General features: G+C 44.9%; 1 protein-coding gene across 3 annotated transcripts in view; it reads right to left on the reverse strand.

Annotated features, from left to right (window-relative positions):
- The window catches only part of ACSBG1 (acyl-CoA synthetase bubblegum family member 1), a 104,273-nt gene that overhangs the window by 18,661 nt on the left and 66,314 nt on the right, over positions 1-19,298 (reverse strand). For all 3 annotated transcript variants that reach the window (XM_044283378.1, XM_044283379.1, XM_044283380.1), the window contains 3 exons: positions 15,118-15,294; positions 7,091-7,272; positions 4,822-5,055 (listed from right to left, as the gene is read on the reverse strand). In XM_044283378.1, coding sequence (XP_044139313.1) covers positions 4,822-5,055; positions 7,091-7,272; positions 15,118-15,294 — 593 coding nt within the window. The remainder of the gene's footprint in view (positions 1-4,821; positions 5,056-7,090; positions 7,273-15,117; positions 15,295-19,298) is intronic.

A 19,298-nucleotide genomic window follows, 5' to 3' on the forward strand; every position in this document is an offset into this window, starting at 1 on the left:
TGTATGTTTGTTTGTCCCTCCGCATTTACGCAGGTTAGGGATTGCCGCCCAGTTGCGCTCCGTTCCCTAGGACGGGTAAGTGCAAGTAGGCAGGGACAGAGGAGTTGGTGGAGTCAGTTTGCACCTTACCCTTCTCGTGACCGAATTACTGTATCATGGATCCGTTGCAAACTCTCACGGATCATGTCCAAAACCTGGCTCATATTGTCCAGGAGTTAGGGGAGATGTTCCAAGCACAGTAAACTGTCCAAAACATCTCTGCTTCTTCGTCATCCGCACTACAGGCGGAACCTCATGTTAAGCTTCCTGATAGGTTCTCGGGGGATCGCAATTGTTTTTTGGCCTTTAGGGAGAGCTGCAAACTGCATTTCCGTTTGAGCCCTCACTCTTCTGGTTCTGCTCAACAAAAAGTGGGAATTATTATGTTACAAGGCGACCCCCAAGACTGGGCATTTTCGTTACCCCCCTACTCTGTGTCTTAGGTCTGTTGATGCGTTTTTTCAAGCCCTCTGGGTTTTGTATGATGAACCTGACAGAGTCTGTAGCAGAAAGTCAGTTAAAATCTCTTGTGCAGGGTTACCAACTGGTAGAAGACTACTGTACTCAATTTCGTAAATAGTGCGTTCCCTCTGGTTGGAATTAACCTGCTCTTAAAAGTCAGTTTAGGTCTGGTCTGTCTGAGACTCTCAAAGACAAGCTTGTATGTTATCCTTCTCCTGGTACCTTGGAGCAAACCATGACTCTTGCTGTCAGACTGGACAGACGCATTAGGGAGAGACAACGGGAGCATTTGCCTTTTCCACAGGTTATGTCCAAACCAGAGACCAATCCTGAGGGGAAAAAGTCAGAGCCTTGTACTGAAGAACCTATGCAGCTCGGTTTGACCAGAAGAGATCAATGTCGTCGCCGTGGTACATGTTTTTATTGTGGCGACTCCGATCATTGGATCCGGCAATTTCCCTAGGTCCCTCCTTCCGGAAGATCACACAAACCAGAGGGATCTAAAGATAAGGTATTCCCTGGGGTGGTAAAGCCGAAGTTATTGGTACCGTTTACTATTTCATTTGGTTTAAACAAGGGGTCAGGTAGTGCCTTTGTTGATTCTGGGTCGGCCTCTAACTTTATTGATCTTAAGTTTGCTTTTCAGGTGGGAATACCTATGTTGGCCCTTCCTAATCCTATTTACATTGTAGCCATTGACTCTACCCTGTTGCTGTGGGGCACTGTTAAGTATTGTACACCTGAAATAACCCTGACTATAGGGGTCACCCACACTGAGAATTGCTCCTTGTTGATCTTTGAAAATTTGCCCACTGAAATGGTTTTAGGTATGCCCTGGCTCCAATTGCACAACCCTGTCATTAATTGGACCAGAGGTGAGGTTGAAAAATGGGGTCCCAAATGTAACTCTTGTTTACCCATTTTATAGGTGGGTATCTCTGCTGAATCTAAGATATTATCTTCATATATAAAGGAATTTGCTGATGTGTTCGCCTCATCTGACCTGGGGAGTCTGCCCCCCCATAGATCTTATGACTGTGCTATTGATTTAGTGATGGTTTCCAAGCTCCCTAAGGGTCATATATATAATTTATCTGGGCCAGAGCGCAATTCTATGAGGGAGTATATCAAGGAGAGTCTAAATAAAGGACACATCAGACCCTCTGTGTCTCCTATGGGGGCGGGGTTCTTTTTTGTAAAAAATAAAATAAAAGGATGGAGACCTCAGACCGTGTATTGATTATCGTGAATTTAACAAAATCACCATTAAAAATCAATACTCTCTCCCATTGATCCCCGATCTGTTCAATCAGGTTCTGGGGGCATCATGGTTCTCCAAACTTGATTTAAAAGGAGCATATAATTTGATCCGTATCAAAGAAGGGGACGAATGGAAGACTGCTTTTAATACTCCGGAGGGGAACTTTGAATACACTGTCATGCCTTTTGGGCTCAGTAATGCTCCTGCAGTCTTTCAAAATTTTATGAATGACAAATTCTGAGAATTTATCTGTAACCTTATGATTGTATATCTTGATGGTATTTAGATTTTTCCCCCAACTTGACATTCAAATGTTATTCATATCAAACAAGTGCTTGAAATTCTAAGAAAAAATCTATTATCTGTAAAATTCGAAAAATTTGTTTTTGGGGTACAAGAAATTCTATATCTAGGTTATATCCTTACTCCACACTCGTTTAAGATGGATTCTGGTAAGGTACAGGCTATTCAAGACTGGGTAAGGCCATCTTCCCTTAAAGCATTACAGCGCTTCCTTGGGTTCTCTAATTATTATCGTAAATTTATCAAAAATGTTTCAGTAATTGCTAGACCCTTAACCAACTTAACCAAGAAATTAATACTGTGGGCGCCGTGTGGGGGAAAACTACTATATAGGGGGTAGTGTGGGGGATGTTGCTATTGGGTAGGAACTATAGGGGCATTTCTATTACAAGGCCATATTAGTGGACATTATTTTTCAGGGACACTATACAGGCATTATTACCTGGAGCACAATATAGGATGTTATTATTACTGGGGGCATTCTAGGGGACATAATAACTGCTGTAGACACTATAGGGACATTTATCAAACTGGTGTAACATAGAACTGTCTTAGTTTCCCATAGCAACCAGATTCCATTTTTAATTTTAGACAGCTCCTTTTAAAAATGAAAGGTGGAATCTGATTGGTTGCTATGGGCAACTAAGCCAGTTGTACTTTACACCAGTTTGATAAAGGACCCCAATTATGAGAAAGCTAACATGTCTGTGTAACAAACTCTGTAGAGACGAGATGCGGCTGAAAGAATTTGTCATGGCGTTCTGGGTCAAACGGAGGAGAAGAGGAAAGAGAAGGTCTACATGACAGGAAATGTCACTGGATGTAAGAGGTATGTGGTGCTGTATTCTATTATATGTAGAGCTGGATCACTACTGTGAGCTGTGTCTCATTTTCTCCTCCAAGTCTTTTTTTATTATAATTTACCGTATTTTTCGCTTTATAAGACACACTTTTCCCCCCCAAAATGGGGAGAAGAAGTCAATGTATCTTATAAACCGAACGTGCCAGAAATATGGCCGTCACATTGCAGGCTGTTATCTAGAGACGCACCTCTAGTATTAATATTGTGAGGCGGCGCCCTCTAGTAGTAAGTGTGGGGGGCCGACCTGGACAAATAGGTATTACATATGGCTATAACCTCTCCTCATCTATAGGAATACACCCATATACTGCAGTACTTGGGTGCACTCTTTAGGTGACGGGGGTTATAGTCACATTTAATATAAACACTGTCCAGGAGCTGTACTATTATTAGCCTAAGTGTTTGCATTAAATGTGACTACACCCATGTGCAGCAGTGCATGGGTGAATTTCTATGGATGAGGAGGGCTATAGTCACATTTAATATTAACACTGTCCAGGGATTGTACCATAATTGACCTGTGTATATTAAATGTGACCATAAGCCCCCTCATCTATAGGGACACACCAATTTACTGCAAGGGGGTTATAACACAGGTGAATTACGGTACACTGGACAGTGTTTATATTATATAACTATAACCCCCTTCATCCATAGGTATGCACCCATCTACAGCACATGTTTTAGCCCACTTTTAGGTTAAAAATTTTTTTTTTTTTATTATTTTCCTCCTCTAAACCTGGGTGAAAAATACGGTATGTATTTTAAATTTGGCAACTAAATTTTTCAGTTTAGGAGCCAATGGCTACTGGGTATTTTTGCAGTCCTATGTAACACTACATATAGCATAAGGTAAAAGGGTTCTCTGTGATTTATATATTGATAACCTATCCTCAGGATAGGTCATCAATATGAGTTTGGTGGGGGTCCGACTCCTGGCACCCTAGCCAATAAGCTGTTCGAGGAGACCTTGATGTTCCAGTAAGCGCCGCAGCCTCTTTGCTCAGCGCTGTCATTTGATAGCACTGTGCTTGCTATTGCAGCTCAGCCTCAATCATTCGGATGGAACTGAGCTTCACCTAGGCCATGTAATGATAAATGTGATATCATATGGCCTAGGAAGAGACTGTGGCACTCACGAAGCACCACAGCCTCTTAATATAGAAAAAAAAACTAAACTAAAATGCAGGGAGGGGCCCGAGTTGGGTAGACAGCCCACGGCCCATCATGCACTTAATCCGCCCCTGGCAGTAATGTAGCAGTACCACTATTGCTGCTCACTATTAATAATATCAGAACAATAAAATATATCTTACTGCACTATCTACCTTAGTATGCGTCACACCGCAAAAGGTTCTCCCCCGCTATGACAGACCATGAATATAAATCAACGTATTTACATTGTCGCTAGATGCTTTCTCGTATGGATGTGTCTGTAGGTTGCCAATCTTCCATACATGGCTGCCAGTCTGTTATGTACATCCAATGGGTTAGGTCTATGCTTATTTAGAGGTCTGCCCCGGACGGTGGTTGTGCTCCTGTCAATATCGCACTGGACACAAGAGCTATGTGACATCAGAGGCTACGAAAGGCTGGATCCTATGCGTTTCGAAAATAATGCTTTCCTTTAATAAATTAGCAAAGATTTCTAAAATTCTGTTTTCACTTTCTCCTTAGGGGGTATTGATTGCCTATTGACTACCAAAGTAAGGACATTAATTGTGGCGGGTGTAGTTAAACTTTAACCAATTGGAGTAAAAACAGCCTTCTGCAAAACCAGTTTGATATAGATTGTATTGCATGACAAATAGTGTAAGCAAATACAATATACTGAAGGTCTGCCATTTTTATTACTTCATGATAACAATAAAAAGTTCAGAAATAGCCTTCTTACCACTGGAAGCGATAGGTGTGAGGGCCAGACATAACATGGGGTCCTGATGTCTCACTCATGCCATAGGCTTCATATAGAATAATATTGAGTCCCAGGAAAAAATCCAGTGTTTCTGCAGAGATTGGTGCCGCACCTGAGAAATGTTTCAAGCAGTGGGAAAAACCCAACATCTTGCGAATTTTGGACAAGACCAAGAAATCAGCTACGGCTGGGAGAAACAGCTTCAGTTCACCACTGAAAAGACAAGACAACCCAACCAGTTAAAGGTTTTTTCCGAGATTTTGATTACTGATGATTTATCCTCAGGATAGGTCATCAGCATCTGATCGGTGGGGGTCTGACACCAGACACCCCCGCCGATCAGCTGTTTGAGAAGACAATGGCGTTCATGTGAGTGCTGCAGCCTCTTCTCTACTTTTCCTAGGCCGAGTGATGACATGTTCATGTGTCACGTGGCCTAGGAGCAGCTCAGCCCCATTGAAGTGAAAGGGGCTGTGCTGCGATACCAAGCACAGACGCTATACAATGAACAGTGCTGGGCTTGGTGAGCTGTGAGGAGGCTCGTCAAACAGTTGATCAGTGGGGTGCCGGGTGGTGGACCCCTGCCGATCATACACTAATTACCTATCCTGAGGATTGATCATTAGTATAAAAAAAAAAAAAATCGGAAATAAACCCTTTAAATAGGTATATGATAAAAATTAAGACCCAACTGTATACTTCTGGCTGTTTCTTTCTCTAGAATCAATTTTAGAAGAGGCTAAGGTATAGTACCTAGGTTTAAAGCTGTTTTCCGAGATTTTAATGCGGATGACGCCAATTGGGTTTTTGAGAAAGCAGCGGTGCTCGCAGTAGAGTTGCGGCATTCTCTCATTTTTCCCGAAGTCAGTGACGGCACGTTCATTAGTCACATGACCTAGGCGCAGCTCAGCCCCTTTGAAGTGAATGGGGCTGAGTGCCATACCAAGCACAGCCGCTTGCTGTGTTAGTAGTAAGAAGGCCGTAGCGCTCACAGGAGTCGGACCCCCACCGAGCAGATAATGATGACCTATGCAAAGGATAGGTCATCAGTATAAAAATCTCGGAAAACCCTTTTTAGTGCTATGATGCTATTGTTTAGTCACACAGTCACCCAGGAGTCTTAGAAATCCATAGTTCCCCTTTCTTAATTTATCACTTTTCATATTATCAGGCTTAGACTAGTCCACAGGGAAACAGGTTAAACCCCCATTAGGCCCCTGACCAAGAGTGGGCTTCCATTCCCCCACCCCCTACACAAGTGGCACATGGCACAGAACACTTACTCTACCTAGCTAACCCATGCATCCATTATTTAACAAATACATTGGGTGGCTGAGATGGCTTCTAAGCACCAGTTCCCAGGGACCTCCCTTCTCAAAATATCGTTGAGGAGACCCCATAATCAATCATATTTGCAGCATCTTGCTGCCGTGTGAGCATGTATTCCAGGCTTACGTAACTAAGGGTAGCTTTAAACAGGACAATGTACAAGTAGATTGTCGGGAAGAAAGCAATCTGCAGATCGCTAGCAGAGGAGACCGATGCATTTACATGCACCGATCTCCTTTAGCTCCTCCGGAGTATGGGGAGGAGCGATCGCTAATGTCATCGCTCTTCTCCATACTGTCTTGTTGTTTCCCAGCATCAGATCATGTTTACACAGCATGATCTGCCACCGGATAACAAGGATCTTTTGTAGTGCGTTCCGCTCGTTCATCGGGTAATCGACAGTACAGTTACACCGCCAGATCGTCGCTAAAGAGCGTTACTATGAAGGCTCGTTAGCGATGATAACCTTTTCAGTTCTCAGCCCGTATAAAGGGCCCTTAAGAAAGCTCTAGCCCAAAGCAAGAGGAATTCACCATGCTACTGATAGGCTCAGTCCAGCCCTAGGCACAGGCTAGGCAGCAGGTTAATCCTGCTAATCTACAGTTTTAGTGATGTGCAAACAGGGGTCAGATAATATTTGCATGTAGCTATACAGTGAGCCCTGAGAATATATTTTACTGCTGGTCCCTTATGGTTGAATACAGTGCCTAATCTATGAAACACATGATTTTAAAAAAAGTGATTCTTATTTTTATTTTTTTATAATTATATGATAGCTATTTTTTAACAATATCCTGAAGCACGTTACCACAAGAAGATTTATATGACTGTAGGTGTACTTTGAAAAAGCACGTAGATCTTATCTATTGTTTCAAAACATAAGCTTAAAAAAAGCTGGTTTTATTTATTCTTTTCATACTTCCTTGATGGATTCAGGTTTCTTTCCAGACTGACAGACATTGCCCAGGAAAGCATCTTTCTCCTGACTATTCCTGCTTGCACGGACACCTCTTTAATACGTTCCATGATCTTCTCCCAGACTCTTGGAACTCCCATGTGAGAGGTGGGTTGTGCCTCCTTCAGCGTGTCCACCAGGCTGCCCTTTTATAACAACACAGTACAATTACCATAATAAAATAGGTGAGCGTTGAGAGTCATTAGCATATATTATTTTAGTCAGAGAAATATGGTAACATTGATATTTAGGGCAGCAGAGAAAAAGGCCGTTACATGTAATATGTTCTTGTTTAGCCAACAGCTTTCCCTCCTATCCCCCACCTAAACATGCAGTAGTGAGTAGTGTAGCTGTGAATCCAGAACTGGGTTAGCGTGAACATTTACTAGACACTGTAGTAGTGTATGTATCTCTGTCTGTCTTTCTCTCTCTCTATCTATCTAATCCCTCAGAGAAACTGAAAATCCTTGTCTATCTGCCTCACTTAGATGGACTTCTGCTACTTTACACAATTGATCTGCATGAAAATTGAAGCAACACAAACTTCAAAGCAGGTATCTGGGTTCCCCAATTATTGAGGCTAATTTCCCTCAGTATATGTTGGTAAGGCTGATTAGTCAGCCTGCATTTGTGGGAGGGGCCACACCCTCACTCGCAGGTGTGTGTTTTCAGGTGCACAGCTGCCGCTGGGTGTCATTGGGAAACTAGCTTCTCTGGTGGTAGGAGTCTTTCTTTGCAGCATGGAACCAGAATGGAGCTTGTTATTTTGCTCTCTGCTACCGTAGCATGCACGCGCCATACTACGTAGGTAGGTTGGGCTGGGACCATCTCTCCTGGCCGGTTGGAATCGACTTTGCTAGCGAACGGGAGGCTTTGCCTCAGAATCTGCTACCTCAGATTTGCTCGTTGGGCCTAAATACTTCTATTTTCTTTCAACTTTGTTTGTTGGTAAAAGGAGTTAGTTCATATAAATCTTACAAGTTTCACTTTGCTTCGTTCATCTCGTATGAAACGTTACTTCAGCCGGTTTGCTGTAAAGAAAGAGTTACCCGGGCTGCACGTGACGTCATGTTTGGAGATCGGACGCAGCGTTTATTGTTTAGGCCTCTTGCTGTAGCTGTTCCTTGCCATGTGTCTCCCCCACCCCGCTACCACCATCTTTAGACTTTATGTATTTCACTTTTGTAAGCCGTGTACCGGGGTGGGTTCCAGTATAAGTAATAACCCAGGCCCACAGTCACCATCCCTGTCCGAAGGGACAGGCCTAGCCCGTTGGCGTACACAGCAGAGCCTACAAGTCGTACTGTGCCGCTATAGAGGACGCACCTAACCGGTGGCAGACGCAGCAGAGCCTGCAAGTCAATTACTGCGCTGCAGTCCAGTACAGTAAGGCCTAACAAAGCTATAACCCTATCTAACACAAGGCCTAGGCTACTTTAGGCACCAAACAGCAAAGTACAATTGGTAATCAGGTGTACTGACCTGCGTCCGTTCTGGGCCCTAGGATGCCGCTTACCCGGGATGGCCACCAAGCTCTCAGCAACCGTGGGGCCTTACTTGATGCTAAGGTTTTCTGTCCATACACTGGAACTGGTCTTCCTGGGACAACCTCTCTTTCAAAGAGCTGGATCCAGACATGGGATAGCAGATACTCTACTTCCTTTGAGTGTCCATTCACTGCCGGACATCCGCAAGCCAGGATGGAATCGGATTCAGTCCCTCACAGCACAATCCTTCCACCATGTCAGATCAACACTTCCTGGTTCACACAGAAGCATGAGTGTTCATATGCTTTGCATATGCAGATCCCAGAGTGTGCTGACCGTGCTGCAAAACAGTGACCTCTAGTGCCCGGAATGCCAAATGACAGCTCCAATACAATTTAAACATAAATATACAGGCAGAGCTTATCCACAATCTCACACTTTCATGCTCTGCTGTTATCCTGAGCGGCATTTACACTTTCGGCTTTTATTTCATGTCTTATGCTGCATCCGCACGTCCTTACTGTCCTGCACTTTTCTACTCTTGGTTCGTATTCACTCAGATTGGTCTCACATTCAAGCTGCGTTCACCTGTTGGCTGTCTCATTCCATCCCCAGCCGACAGCCATATCCGTATTACATGCCGTTATTACATGTTGTATACTCGGCTTACAGCCATAGCTGCTACTGTTACTCCGTTTTCATGCTCTGGACGCACCACCCTGGTGTTCCCACCTTGCTCCACTCACAACCAGAGCTGCGTTTATACCAAATTTCATGCTCTGCTTATACCCAAAGTTGTGTTCACACTTCTACTGCTACACCAGGTCGTATACCCCACTCACCAAAGCCGCTTTCCATGTCTGCTGTCACATCAAGTTAATATTCCGTTCACATCCAAAGCTGCATCTGCATGTCTGCTTTTCACATCTTGTCCTATACTCCTTTCACTACTAGAGCTGCGTCCACGTGTCTGCTTTCGCATCACGTCAATACTCTGCTCACTTTCAGGTTGCATTTATACGTCTGCTTTATACCATGCTTTAAATGCGCTACCCATACTCAGAGCTGCGCCTATACCATGTTTTTTAGGTACCACTCACATCCAAAGCTGTATTCACCCATTTGTTGTTACATCATGTGTTGTACTCTGCTCCCACTCAAAGCTGCATTCTCCTGTTCATTGCTACATCATGGTGTTGCTCAATCTCACAGAGGCAGTCTGCACCCACTGCTCTTGTACCGCTCTCCTGACAAACATAACTGCGTTCTTTTCAGGCTTGCGTTGCCTTCCTCGGTGGTCTGTTACATTCCATAGGCCTACTTTCTGTTTAATCCTGGTTCATAATCACTCAGACTGGTCTCCTTTTACTTCTGGTTTGTATTCACTCAGATTGGTCTCCTGCCCCAGATTACCAAACAGCACCTCAGCGGAGGTCAGTGGGCCAGGAAGTGTCCTGCTATGTTTTCACAAACTGTTCATTTGTTTGTCATGATAAGAGACTTCTCTTAGCGAACCTGCAATGCCCCAGGCATTTCATGTTTACGTTTATGGTTCGCGGTGGTTAGTGTTTTTATGTATGCACGTGCTTCGGATTACTAATGTCTATATTTTTAACGCCTGTTTGCAGTCATGTTCCTTAGGCCACCTTCTAGCCAATCCAATCATTCAAGTCGTTTCATATGCCATCAGGTCCAGCTTACGTTTTAATTACTTATCGTCACCGCAACGTCATCCCTCTGGCTTCGGGGGCCCCATGACCGTTTTTCATGTTTTGTTTGTTAAGGGTCGACATGGTTGTAGGCTGGTTAGTGTCCCAGGTTTGCTGTTGGAGGGGGTCATGGTTATGCGAGTCCCCAAGGCATTCTGGTGCTGCATAAGTGGTTTATTTAAAAAAAAAAAAAAAAATCATAAGATGCTCGCACAAGTGGCTCTTCGCTTATAGGACCTCACTACTGGCATCGTCATTCGTAGTTCGCACGGTCATCTGATACTTGTCCCGCCATAAGGGGCTCTCACGCATGGCTCCCGCCATAAGGGGCTCGCTGGAGTGGCTCTTGGCTTAGAGGATTTCACAATTGTCATTGACATTGGTAGGTCATACAGCCATCTGATACTATTTTTAATGGCACACCTTTCAGAAGTTTTCTTTTGTTCATTTATATTTTACAGATTAGTACTTGCGGTTCATTTCAGCCTCATTTCATTAAGAAGCTGTACTTTGTCTTTCTAGGTTATCGAGTCCCGGTTGATTACTAAACCCATTGTGTTAAGCCCCAATCTTTTCCCCAGCCGTCCTTAATTCTAAGGTTCGCATCCTGGCAGCTGTCCGGCCCCATGGGCCCCTGGTGGTTGCTTCGGCTCCATGGCTTCAGGGGTCTGACCAATGGTTGTCTGTCCACCTGTGCAGCTATGCTTTTGAATTACTCATATCTTTACCTGCTTGCCAGCTTATGTTATTCAGGTTTAATTTTTGTTAATGTCCATTATTATCTCCATTTTCTGTCATGTTTCCCTTCGTCTTTTTATGTCATGCAGTTGAACTCATATTGGGGTCACCTTCCACGTCGGTCAGGTCTCATTCCTAAAGATATTTCACCTTGCATGTTATTCAGGCTACGTAGTTTATCGTAGGTATCGACTGCCACATTGGTCAGGCTCATGGTTTAATTTCACCTGCACCTTATTCAGGTCACTTTTTATAGTTATAATTCAAAAAAAAAAAAAAAAAAAATTGGCCCCATGGCTTCGGGGGCCCGACGACAGCTTCGGCCCCATGGCTTCGGGGGCCCGACGACAGCTTCGGCCCCATGGCTTCGGAGGCCTGACGACAGCTTCGGCCCCATGGCTTCGGGGGCCCGACGACAGCTTCGGCCCCATGGCTTCGGGGGCCCGACCACAGCTTCGGCCCCATGGCTTCGGGGGCCCGATGACAGCTTCGGCCCCATGGCTTCGGGGGCCCGATGACAGCTTTGGCCTCATGGCTTCGGGGGCCCGACGACAGCTTCGGCCCCATGGCTTCAGGGGCCCGATGACAGCTTCGGCCCATGGCTTCGGGGCCCCGACGACAGCTTCGGCTCCATGGCTTCGGGGGCCCGACAACAGCTTCGGCCCCATGGCTTCGGGGGCTCGACGACTGTTTTCAGTCCGGCTGGGCTGATTGCCTGGTTGGTTGTCCATCTGTGCATCTGGGCTGATTTGGCCCCTATGTATCGCATACATACCTGCTTCCCTAATTTCCTAATAATCCATGTTGATTGCTCACTTTATGTTTTGACCGCAAACTGGTCCGGTTCGCCCTACAGCATCATTGTCATGTCTTACGCAGATATTTCATCTTTCTTTAATTGTTCATGCTTTCGTTCAGGTCCTGCCAGAGGAAGAACAAGTAGGGCAATTCCCTCTAGCATTTCAGTCTCTGATCGTAGTCGATCATATCTTGTCAACCAGGTCCCCGCGCAAAGTCTTTGCCTTTTTACCATGACCAGGAATTCATTTTCGCCAGTAGCTTCATTGCATTGCATTCCCTCACTCATGGGAGGGCATAGACAGAATCTTGTATATTATGGCTTCGTAGCTTCTTGCCGCACTGACCTCGGACTCCCTACAACCACGTTGAATCGGATTTTGGACAAGGTCCAGCATTTCATCACGGTAGAGGATTCAGATAGTATGTCGGTCTTTACGTCTCAGGCGTAAAAACAATTCTCAGGGGCGCACAGTAGAACAACGCACGGATAGCTGTTGTCTGGGAAACTATTCAAGGATTCTCTTCATATTTACATGGTTCTTTTTGGCCCTCATTCCTGCATAGTCTAGGCAGTTAGGTTTCGGTCCCTTGATCTCCTGAGGCTAGGGCATTGTCAGTACTCGCACTAGAACCAAACTTTACAAGTTTCAGTTGGTTTTTATGATCCATTTCACAACGTATTCCCGGTCTTCCATTCCGCTTTGGGGCAGTATCCGCAATATTGAGCATCATGTCTCTGGCCTTGTCATCCACAAGATGGGTTGTAGGTCTCCTACTGGTCTTGCCTCATATACCCCTCATTTTCGCTCTAGATCCCGGACGGCTTGCAGTTGGCTTGGGAATTAGTTTGCACATGCCATTCAAATTCCTTTTCTACCCTACTTGGCTTGATTTTTGTCCACTTAGGGCACACAACAAGCCATTTAGTCAGGTAAGCTAAGACACGCCTAGCTGGGTTAGGTTGTTCCCGTTGTTTCTCTCCTTAGGGTTCTTCGGATATCTCTTGGCCATAGCCATGACCACAAGTTGGTAAGGCTGATTAGTCAGCCTGCATTTGTAGGAGGGGCGGAGGCTCTTCATATACAGTCATGTGAAAAAATTAGGACACCCTTTGAAAGCATGTGGTTTTTTGTAACATTTTTAATAAAAGGTTATTTCATCTCCGTTTCAACAATACAGAGAGATTAAAGTAATCCAACTAAACAAAGAAAACTGAAGAAAAGTCTTTTCAAGATCTTCTGTAAATGTCATTCTACAAAAATGCCTATTCTAACTGAGGAAAAAGATAGGACACCCTTGCCCCTAATAGCGAGTGTTACCTCCTTTGGCTGAAATAACTGCAGTGAGACGGTTCTTGTAGCCATCTACCAGTCTTCGACATCGGTCTGAGGAAATTTTACCCCACTCCTCAATGCAGAACTTTTTCAGCTGTGAGATGTTTGAGGGGTTTCTTGCACGTACAGCCCTTTTCAAGTCACCCCACAGCATCTCAATGGGATTCAAATCTGGACTTTGACTTGGCCATTCCAGGACTCTCCATTTCTTCTTTTTCAGCCAATCTTTGGTTGATTTACTAGTATGTTTTGGGTCATTGTCATGTTGCATGGTCCAGTTCCGCTTCAGCTTTAATTTTCTAACTGATGGTCTCACATGTTCTTCAAGCACCTTCTGATACACAGTAGAATTCATCGTGGATTCTATGATGGTGAGCTGACCAGGTCCTGCTGCAGCAAAGCAGCCCCAAACCATGACACTTCCACCTCCATGCTTCACAGTTGGTATGAGGTTCTTTTCTTGGAATGCTGTGTTTGGTTTACGCCAAACATGTCCTCTGCTGTTGTGTCCAAATAATTCAATTTTGGACTCATCTGTCCAAAGAACATTATTCCAGAAGTCCTGGTCTTTGTCAACTTTATCTCTGGCAAATGTCAGTCTGGCCTCGATGTTTCTCTTGGAAAGCAAAGGTTTCCTCCTTGCACACCTCCCATGCAAGTTAAACTTGTACAGTCTCTTTCTGATTGTAGAGGCATGTACTTCTACATCAACAGTAGCCAGAGCCTGCTGTAGTTCTCGAGATGACACTTTAGGGTTTTTGGAGACCTCTTTTAGCATCTTGCGGTCTGCTCTTGGGGTGAACTTGCTGGGGCGACCAGTCCTGGGCATGTTGGCAGTTGTTTTGAAAGCCCTCCACTTGTAGACTATCTTCCGGACAGTGGAATGGCTGATTTCAAAATCTTTTGAGATCTTTTTAAATCCCTTCCCAGACTCATAGGCTGCTACAATCTTTTTTCTGAAGTCCTCTGACAGCTCTTTTGCTCTCACCATGGTGCTCACTCTCACTTCAACAGTCAGGAGCACACCAAACTAAATGTCTGAGGTTTAAATAGGGCAAGCCTCATTCAACATGCAGAGTAACGATCTACTAATTATGTGCACCTGGTGTGATATACCTGTGTGAGATCTGAGCCAATTTAAGAGGGAATACATGTGAGGGTGTCCTATCTTTTTCCTCAGTTAGAATAGGCATTTTTATAGAATGACATTTACAGAAGATCTTGAAAAGACTTTTCTTCAGTTTTCTTTGTTTAGTTGGATTACTTTAATCTCTCTGTATTGTTGAAACGGAGATGAAATAACCTTTTATTAAAAATGTTACAAAAAACCACATGCTTTCAAAGGGTGTCCTAATTTTTTCACATGACTGTACGAGCCACACCCTCACTCACAGGTGTGTGTTTTCAGGTGCCCCACCCTCCCTCCCTTATCTTATCATTTCCACAGGGTATGCCCACTTATAGGCCTACCCACAATCATGGCTTAGGGCACACAACAAGCCATTTAGTCAGGTCAGCTAAGACACGCCTAGCTGGGTTAGGTTGTTCCCGTTGTTTATCTCCCTAGGGTTCTTCGGATATCTCTTAGCCGTAGCCATGACCACAAATATATATATATATATATATATATATATATATATATATAGTATTTACCTGATTTTTTTTCTCACTGGATGTTTCGTAATCTTTATAATAAAATTTTGCTGTAATGCAAACATAATGGAAATCAGCCCACCAAGCATGGACTTCCTGGGGAGCCGGTGACAAAATAAGGTAATAATTAGCACCAACAACTTACATATTATTTTACAGCTGATAACTAAGTTTGTGATATTATGGTGACCCAAAGGACCACCGTATTTTGCATTTTCAACTATTGAACTTTTTGTTCTGTGAATAGTTTTATGGAATGTTATACATACTTTTAGAGCATCTGGATTTGCAAAGTACACATGTTCTCCCCACTTGATTCCTGTCCACAGGTCAAATATTTGAGCAGCAATATGACTAAGTGGTAGGTAACTGACAATAGACTCTTGTCGGATTTCTGCTGGCTGCATGTCTCCAGCACGACTGGCATGAGCAGCTGTCCAAGTGATCTGTGGGTAAGAGTAATGCAGCTTTAAAACAGCATTATCATATTGCCATCTTGTTTTAGAAGAAAAGTGCATTGTTAAATATCCTCTACAAGTTATAGGCTCTTTTCACATTGCTTCCGTACAAGGTTTATGCCTCAGATATCCATCACATATACACTGACAAGCAAAAAGGTAACAATGTTTTGGACTTTTAACTTTCAGGCTCCATATCTCACCATTCACTACAGCTTCAAATGTGAGACTACCATAATTTTAAAGACAATCATCTTGGCTATCTCATAAACTGTACTTGCAACTATTTAGCACAGCGGTTCTCAACCTAGGGGTCGCGACCCCTTTGGGGGTCGATCTGCCTTTTCCGGGGGGTTGCCTGAGGCTTCCTATTTTGGGGCGCCCGTGTAGCGTTATACTACCCTACCTCGTGAGCAGTGGCGTCGCCGGGGGGGGGGGCCAGAGGGGGCCACGGCCCCCCCTACATCATGCTGTGCCCCCCCATGTGCCCCCCCCAACTAAAATGCCCCCGTTCTCGCCCCCCAAGTGAGCCGTCGCCACAGTCAAGCACAGGGAGATGAGCGCTTCCATTGCGCTCATCTCCCTTGTAATCTGCCTGTGCTGCGGCGGTGCAGTGGAGGGAGAGGTGTGTCCCCTCCCCTTCCTCTGATAGGCTTCCGGCGAACTAGGCCGGCAGCCTATCAGAGGCTGGCGCAGGCCGCGCGATGACGTCATCACGCCGCCTGAGCCTTACAGCGTGGGACACAGGCCAGAAGAGGCCTGCATTGCATCGCTGACTGTCATGGAACCATGAACCAGACGTACAATAAGAGATAAGTGAAAATAAGATGGCTTTATTAAATCAAGCTGTAAGGCAAAAGTCCAAGCGGATGGCTAAACCGAAGCAGGGTCTTGCGAAGCCAGAGGTCAGGAACCAGAAGGGTAGTCAGACGAAGCCAGGATCAGGAACCAGCAGGGTAGTCAGACGAAGCCAGGATCAGGAACCAGCAGGGTAGTCAGACAAAGCCAGGATCAGGAACCAGCAGGGTAGTCAGACGAAGCCAGGATCAGGAACCAGAAGGGTAGTCAGACGAAGCCAGGATCAGGAACCAGCAGGGTAGTCAGACGAAGCCAGGATCAGGAACCAGCAGGGTAGTCAGACGAAGCCAGGATCAGGAACCAGAAGCAGCAGCAGTCTTAGAAGCATGTGAACACAGGAGGACCAAGCAGGGAACTGAAGCCACAGACCTCCTATATATATGAGCTAGGCATCCAGCTCCTCCCAGTGGGAAGGAGAAGCCGCAGGGTGGGAGGCTACAAGAAACCCAGAAACCAAGATGGCCGCCAGGACATGTCAAACGAAGGAGAACAGAAAGAAGGTAAGACCATGACACTGACACTGAGGTAAGTATAAGTGTTTTTTTTTATTTTATTACAATACTGGCACATGATGATGATGATGATGGGGGGGGACTTAATACTGGCTGGCACATGATGATAATGGAGGGGGACTTAATACTGGCTGGCACATGATGATAATGGGGGGGACTTAATACTGGCTGGCACATGATGATAATGGGGGGGGGGACTTAATACTGGCTGGCACATGATGATGATGGGGGGGGGGGCTTAATACTGGCTGGAACATGATGATGACATTTTGTCTTTGTGATTAATTACTCTGCTTTAATCATGTTCAATATGTAGCAATAAAAATACATCCTGCATATTAGATATTTACATTACAATTCATAACAGTAGCAAAATTAGTTATGACGTAACAAGGAAAAAAATTTAATGGTTGGGGGTCACCCCAACATGAGGAACTGTATTAAGGGGTCACGGCTTTAGAAAGGTTGAGAACCACTGATTTAGCATAAGATTAGTTATGGAGCTGGAACACTAAGTCATCCTTTTCATACCCATAGTACTCGAGTGTACAGACTAACTCATCTTGTAGAATATTCACATACAGCTCAGCATTGAGACCACCATCGATCCTGGTCAAATATCTAACACCTTTGCCTGTGAAACGACCCCATATCATTAGGCTTCCTCCACTGAACTTGACAGTTCCTTCAATTTCTCGATCCATTAGCCCTCTTATCCCTTGTTTCTTCCAGACCCATTTGCACCCATCAGAGCCCAGTCTACTGACTTTCGTCACATTGCCCCAAAATTACCAGTTTCCAATCTTTCATTGTTTGTACTTTTTTGCAAATTCGAGCCAATGCTTCTTATGACTATATTAAAGTTGAGGCTTCTTCACCTTTTTTTGGGCCACAATTCCAGTCTAGTGTAATGTGTGTTGTACAGTGCTTGCATGGACGTATGTGATCTTACTATTCCGAAGCATACAAGCCACTTCCACTGCCATGTTTGTCGCGCTAGAACTGATAGACCTTGTGATTAGCCGACTTGTTGACTCGAATATTTTGCCTGGACGTCACCGCTTTGGAATGGATGGACGGACTTCATTTTAGATTCTTCCAACTGTCATGGCACTCACATGATGCAGTTTGGCAATTTTGATGGCTTTATCAATGAGCTGGATGATGCTGTTTCCCTTTTCTTGGGAAATCATCTTCATGACTGCTCCTGGATACGAACCAATAACCTTTATAACACACTGAGCTATTAGGCAATGTGAGAACAGGTTGTAATTTGTAGTATACAAGAAGAAAAAGATTATTCCACCACCGGGAGCAAAACAGTAACGATGCAGTTACATGACAAGAATCTGCATAACTAATCATATGCAAAAAAAAAGTTGCAAGTCCAATTTATGTATGAGATAGCCAAGATGATTGTCTATAAAATGATGGTACTCTCAAGTTCGAAGCTGTAGTGGATGATGAGATATGCAGCCTAAATGTCAAAAGTTCAAATACATTGTTACCCTTTTCCTAGTCGGTGTATGGTTCTATTTTACAAAAACATACAATAGATAGCTCTGTATGGAATAATGCAGTCTTCTGCGCTATTACATACAATAAAAATATGGAAACCCTGGTGTATAACACTGAACAGAGGCCAAAATACTAGTCTGTCTGGACAATAGGATCCTATGGGTTTGTTAACCTCTTAAGGACATAGGGCGTACAGGTACGCCCTTGTGCCCTGGTACTTAAGGACACAGGGCGTACATGTACGCCCTGTGCATTTTCGATCACCGCCGCACGGCGGGCGGTGATCGGAACACCGTGCCTGCTCAAATCATTGAGCAGGCACTTGGAGCAAATGCGCCGGGGGGTCCGGTGACCCCCCCATGTATGCGATCGCAGAAAACCGCAGGTCAATTCAGACCTGCGGTTTTCTGCGTTTCCGGGTTATTCGGGTCTCTGAAGTCCCGATAACCCGGAACAGGATGGTGATGGTGGTGTGATTTCACTCCACCAATCACCATCCAGCGATCCTGAGTGGTGATGGTGACATCACCACTCAGGATCGCTTTCTGATTGGTCTGTGGGCGGTCCGGCGGCAGATTCAAAAGAGGCAGGCGCTCCTCTCCTCCTCCTTTTGTGTTCCGGAGCCGGAGGAGAGAGGAGCTGCCTGCACGTGTCTGCTGCACCCGATCTGTGCCCCCCAGGACCCGATCTGTGCCCCCCAGGACCCGATCTGTGCCCCCCAGGACCCCATCAGGTACATAGGGACAGCTAGGGAAAGTTTGGTTTAGGCAGGGAAAAAAAAAGGGAAAGTTAGTTTTTGAACTTTGATTGCATCACCCTAGTTAGGGTGTCTGGGGTCCACAGCACAGCTGTGTGACCCTAGACCCCCCAGGGGTGCTGCCACTTGCCCCCCCACCCCCTGCCCCCCCCCCCCACCTTTTTTGGGGTGCATTTTTTTTTTTTTCGTGTACGCTGACTGTGGCCGGCACTTAGTGTCCGGCCACTGTTAGCGCATCGCACACCCCACCGCTGATCAACTTCGGACGGTTGATCAGCGGTTTTGAATTTTTTTCCCCACATTTTTTGCCCTTTTTTTAGTTAGTTTATTTTATTTTTTTTCTGTTA

This window comes from Bufo gargarizans, chromosome 2 (assembly GCF_014858855.1).
Source record: "Bufo gargarizans isolate SCDJY-AF-19 chromosome 2, ASM1485885v1, whole genome shotgun sequence".
NCBI classification, from domain to species: domain Eukaryota; kingdom Metazoa; phylum Chordata; class Amphibia; order Anura; family Bufonidae; genus Bufo; species Bufo gargarizans.